General features: G+C 37.5%; 1 protein-coding gene across 1 annotated transcript; it reads left to right on the top strand.

Annotated features, from left to right (window-relative positions):
• SOSTDC1 (sclerostin domain containing 1) lies at positions 1-4151 on the top strand. Its single transcript, XM_029957521.1, has 2 exons — positions 1-259; positions 2734-4151. The coding sequence occupies exons 1-2, from the start codon at positions 55-57 to the stop codon at positions 3147-3149; spliced, it is 621 nt and encodes a 206-aa protein (XP_029813381.1). The 5' UTR covers positions 1-54; the 3' UTR covers positions 3150-4151.
• The last annotated feature ends 1994 nt before the right edge of the window (positions 4152-6145 follow it).

The raw sequence follows: 6145 nt of genomic DNA, 5'->3' as shown, positions 1-6145 counted from the left end.
AGCAGAGGGAAAGGAATTAACCAGCTCTCCAGCCAAGCAAATCCCCGCCTCACCATGCTTCCTCCTGCCATTCATTTCTATCTCATTCCCCTTGCATGCATCCTAATGAAAAGCTGTTTGGCTTTTAAAAATGACGCCACAGAAATCCTTTATTCACATGTGGTTAAGCCTGTCCCAGCACACCCCAGCAGCAACAGCACGATGAATCAAGCCAGGAATGGAGGCAGGCATTTCAGTAACACTGGACTGGATCGGAACAGTAAGTGTGTTTTTCACTTGCATGGATTTTGTTTTTTTCCTTTTTGGTAGCATTAGCTCACATCCCTATAGAATCGTTTCATGGCTAACTAACCTGAACCATGTATATTTTGCTAAACAGTCTGGGAGTAATCTACTGCATGTGTAGATTGGCATTCTTCCCTACAAAGTTAATGTAACTAAAACAGTGATTTGATAATGCAGGCGTGGACTTAAGTTCTATCAAACATCCAAAAGAGAAAACGTTTCTAGGAATTAAACTCTTGCTTTTTAAAATATCATGCAAACTGAGAATTTTTTAAAAAGTGTTGTTCTAGATAGTGTTCACTCAGGTTGTTTTCTGTGTTTTTCAGGACATATACAATTGTGGTAAAGTGCATAAACGTGACTAACCAAAGTATGTATAGGAAATCATAAGCTTTCTGGAAAAAAAATGGCTCACCCGGATTTCTAAAATATGTCTAGTGAAATGGTTGAAAGTTTTGATGATGATCAATGTAAAAGAGAGATGTACTTAAAAATATTGGAGAATAATATTTTTCTGAGATAATTACTTATTTACCAGATCAAGATAAGGGTAATTGTATATTTCTGTGAAAGACTGAGGAAACATTTATAACTTTAGAGATTTAGAATAATAGCAGTACAATTATATTTTGCTGAATTGACATTCTAATCAGACGTTGGTTAGAGGGATTCAAATTTCTTCTCCTAACTTTTGCTTCACTCCTTTCCTTGAAGAAAAGTTCACGTGTTAACAAACAGGTTTTAACAGAGACACAGAGAAACACTGCAAAGGAAATCTTTTGCTCCACCTCAATTCCATTCAACTGCTAAAAGCAGTTTTGACCTTTGAAAACTCCAAGCACATTGGACTATTAATGTCTTTCTAAGAAAACCATGGTGTTTTCGCTTTCTTGAAGATAGTTGCTTTTATGTACACAGGAGGTATCTGATTATTATTAGATTACTGAGCAGTGAGGTGGGCATTCATGGGCAATGAACTGTCACTGCAAAAAACGCCCAATCTGAATATACATGGGGAACAAAAAGCTAGGCAGGTCAAATTCATCTCCTGCTCTTTCCAGGTGCATTTCTAAAGCAGTTGCAGGGAGATAAGCTGGACTCAGAAAGAGACAGCAAAGCACACTGACCGGTCAACTAGTTTACCCTTTCATTTTAATCCCATGCTCTATACAGGATGTGTGTGTACCTACATAAATTGTTTTACAACTACTGCACCCTTAGGCTATATCTCTTGCCTCAGAAGTACTGAGGCCGTGCGTGACACAAAGTCCAACTCCTAATTCAGGATCTACTTCAAATCAGCTTTCAGGATTCCACTTCAGTGTGAGATGACTTCCCCGTTCCTTGTCATTCTTGTCTTTTAAATTTCAGCAGTCTATCCTTATAAACATTTTTTTTTTCTGATTAACAAACTTTGATTTCTTTTCAAGTTTGTTACACGCAATTTTCCTCAAGTTTGGATAACAATGCAATGGAAAGGAAAACTCGAACCTTTCAAGATTAATTTTTGCTTTAATTACATAAGGCATGTCACAAGGAACAGCCAATTAGAGAACATACTTACCAAATTCAAATAACTAAACAAAAAGTTTGCCATGACCAGTTTCAGGAAACGAACACCATGGTTCCTTCTGCAGTTGTAAATCAGACATGTTAGGCATTTTTCTGCCATAAAATCCATGGAAATGTAGCCAAGTTGTTATGGCAACCATACGTTCCTGATTTAGGGGCTTTTATATTCTTCAAATTTTGAATTGTAGTGACATTTTGCATTTCAAACATTTTAACATTTGTTTTTAAAAGATAGCTTGAGAATTTATGTTTAAAATGTAGTTATTACGATTGATACGCAAAACGTCAGACTTTGTACACCCACGTATGTATGATTCTCTGCAGCTGAATTTTATAATTGAAACAAAATATATAGAGAGCATACACATTGTACACAATATTTAAATACTTTCCACATTTTCCCAGCAGATCTTTAAAAAACTTAATTAAAAGCACTTGCAGATATTAACTGATATGACCTGTGAGAAAAAGAACATTATATTCTTTTTTAGCTCACCGAAGAATGAATATTTACACAAGAGTGAGAACAGTTTAACCCTTTTTGGGCAGTAAGACCAAAACCCAGAGTGATTTTCGAACCCTTCGAAATAAGTAATTAACTAATGTGACCCATGAAAACAAAAATCAGGACTAGTTTATTTTTATTTCAAAAAATGGATAGCCATGTGAACTGATAATTTTCACAGAAGTATCTCTAAACCCATCCAGGCAGATTTTTGCACTGTGAAAATGAAATAGGTGTTCACTTTCTATTTAGCAGTTTGTTTGGATACAGTTTTTGCCATTGCAGATTCCTTTGTGGTTGTCACCGTCGTCGTTTTTGAAGTGTTCGTTAGCTTCTTCTCTTTATTGCACACTCTCTTCTATTTCCTGCAGCTCGAGTTCAAGTGGGTTGCCGGGAACTGCGTTCCACCAAATACATCTCGGATGGGCAGTGCACCAGCATCAGCCCCCTGAAGGAGCTGGTGTGTGCTGGCGAGTGCTTGCCCCTTCCGGTGCTGCCCAACTGGATTGGAGGAGGCTACGGAACCAAGTACTGGAGCAGGAGGAGCTCCCAGGAATGGAGGTGTGTCAATGACAAAACGCGTACCCAGAGAATCCAGCTGCAGTGCCAAGACGGCAGCGCGCGCACCTACAAAATCACAGTGGTCACCGCCTGCAAGTGCAAGAGGTACACTCGCCAGCACAACGAGTCCAGTCATAACTTTGAGAGTATGTCGCCTGCTAAGCCAGCGCAGCATCACAGAGAGCGGAAAAGAGCCAGCAAATCCAGCAAGCACAGCCGGAGTTAGAACTCAGACTCTCAAAACCAGACTGGCTAGTAACCATCTGCTTTACAGATCTGATCGCTTGGAAGACTCGAGCCTGCCATTGCTATTTTCTTACTTGAAAATATATGCTTTCTGCTTTGATCAAACCCACCAAGCTGTCCTAAGTATCAGGACCTTCTCTGGGAATAGCTTTTCCTTTTCAAGTTTTTCAAGATGTAGGCATATCCTTGAGTGCAATTTGCGTTTAAATTCCATGCGACCTGTAGGTTTAATTCCCCGTGGTTCTCAAAAGACTGGTGAAACTATACACATCACTGAATCCTTACTTTTTAGAGCAGAAAAGGGTTTCTTAGTTATCTTCCACTCCCCACCCCATCCCCACCAAAACCCTTTCAAAATTAAGAAGTGAAAAAAAAAATTGTTGCCAAGAATCTTCATAGTAACACTTCAGAAAGGTGCTTTTTTGGTAATTTTCATGGGAAGTTTAGCAGCCGTGAGTGATCTCCTTTGAAAGAGTCAAAGATATTGTGACATTTCACTTCAAAAATAAGCCCTGTAGCTTTTTACAGTCTCATTGTATGAAATTATACCTTGCATGCTGACCCTTGCTTACAATGGAATGCCAGAAATGCATGGCAGCAGCTAATAAGTAAAACTGATGAACTATTTATTTGTCAATGTTATTATTTAATGAGCTTTCACATGTGATTTTTTTCAAAATGTTAATTTTTTTTGTGTTTTGAAGCTTTTCCATGTACCTAAATATTTTCCTGTATGATTTGTGGTTGATCTAGAAATATGCAAATACATGTTGTAGATATGTAAAATAAATATTTTAGTCTCCTTCATATATGTATGTTTCATCATGAACTTTATCAATCATATGGATCTTTTAAAATCAATAAGATGCTTTGTAAAGCTGAAATATGTAATATCTTTTTGTTTAATCCGTGCAATTAGAAGGTGATTTAACCTTCAACACCATCAGTTTCTTTTAACAAAAATAAACACTGCTAAAAGTTATTGTCCTTGCCTTTAACATGTATGAAAAAGTGCATGTGTACCAAAATTGGAATTTATGTATAGAGTAACTAATTTCTTTGAGATGGCATATTCAAGTTTTGAAAAGAAGTTCTTCAGTAACAGAGGAGAGAAAGAAAGACAAATTTTTCAGTAAAGGGATGATTTTAAAAGTTAGGCGGCCATCCAGTTGCAGTGAGTTGTAATGAGAATATCATATTTATATACACCCAGTTGCCAAGTCTGCTGCCCATTATAATCACCTGGAGAGATAATATAAGACCCAATGTCCAGGCTATCATCCAAGGTACATCATACTTTCTGGGGGTAGAACTCAGATATCAGCAGATTTTAAGGTTTTCCAGGTGATTCCAACCTGCAGCTAAGTTTGAGAAAGGAACGGTGAAAAAAATCACTATCGTATGTTAGGGTAATTTTGAATACTACGTTGTCTCCCGCCCCCAGCCCCAAACAATAAATAAGAACAAATAGAAACAACAAAGAAAACAAAAACTAATTTTTCAGTGTTTTCAAATCTGACACGTAACAGTAAGCAATGTAGCCACAGTCTTGAACCAGATTGTAGGGTTATGTAACTGATGTGCCAATTCAGTCAAATGACTGATCCCATATCTCTCCGTGAAAACCAAAGGGGCTTGGTTATGTACTGATTGGATCTTCTGGATTTTCCCTTTTGGATTCTGAGCATGAAGGGGTCCTTGGTCCTCTTCTGTAGCAGGTTGTTCTCTTGTAATTGCAAATTTAAAAGTCACATGCATATTATACATCACATCATAAGTTAAATAAGGACATTTTGTCCCTTTCCTATGTGAGGTAGGAGAGTCTCAACATATATGAAGACAGAAAATACCTCTAGATTTTATAATAATGCTAACGATTATACCATCAGATAATGTAACAATTTATCTTCCAGCCTTACTAACTAGATATTAAACTATCTCACTATATCATATTAATACTTGAGACATTTATAATAATTATATCATTGGTTGAATATGCCAAAAATATATTGTTTCATACATCTATTTCAGTTGTTTAACATTGCTCAATATGGGATATATCACATAAAAGACATTTAAGACACTTCATCCATTTCTTCTGTCTCAACAGGAAGGCACCTTTAATAGCCTTAGAGTTAATCTTAGAAATTAGGGTGCTCCAAGATCAGAGGCATAAAAAGGACTTGACCTGACCATTGCTTTTCATAATCAAGAAGACTCTGTTATTACTGCCTTTTTAAAAAGAAAATATTTATTTCCTGAGAGAGAGAGAGAGAGAGAGAGAGAGAGAGAGAGAGAGAGAGAGAGAGAGAATATGGAGCAGTTTCCATGCTGTCAGTGCAGAGCCCGACACAGGGCTTGATTTCACAAACCGTGAGATCATGACCTGAGCTGAAATCAAGAGTTGGTTGCTTCACCCACTGAAGCAACCAGGAGCTTTTGTTGTTGCCTTTTTAAAAAAAAATTTATGCTTTTTATTTATTTTTGAGAGACAGAGAGAGTCATCGTGAGCAGGGGAGGGGCAGAGAGAGAGGGAGACACAGAATCCGAAGCAGGCTTCAGGCTCTGAGCTGTCATGGCCTCGAACCAATGAACCGCGAGATCATGACCTGAGCTGGAGCGGGACGCTCAACCTACTGAGCTACCCAGGCGCCCCTGTTGTTGCCTTTTAATAAGAAAATGTTGAAACAAAAGTTTGGGTGATAATAAAATGCTAAAATCATCACTGATTTGATTGCTAACATAAATTAGTAAATGAATGTAATAGGAAAAATGAAATGGAATAAAAAAGATTATAAATTACACTTCCTCGTCTCTGCTAAGTCAAGAATTAGATCGATTTCTCATGGTCACATTCAATTTACTGATCTGTTTCTGGCCATGTTGCATTGATGAGACGTTCATTGCATGGTATTTGACATCAAATGAGAGGAAAAGGTCAGCAATCAATAAGAAAGGCCTAGGAGATAATCAGGC

This window comes from Suricata suricatta, chromosome 2 (genome assembly GCF_006229205.1).
Source record: "Suricata suricatta isolate VVHF042 chromosome 2, meerkat_22Aug2017_6uvM2_HiC, whole genome shotgun sequence".
NCBI lineage: Eukaryota > Metazoa > Chordata > Mammalia > Carnivora > Herpestidae > Suricata > Suricata suricatta.
The sequence above is the reverse complement of the archived record's forward strand: the minus strand, read 5'-3'. Positions and strand labels throughout refer to the sequence as shown.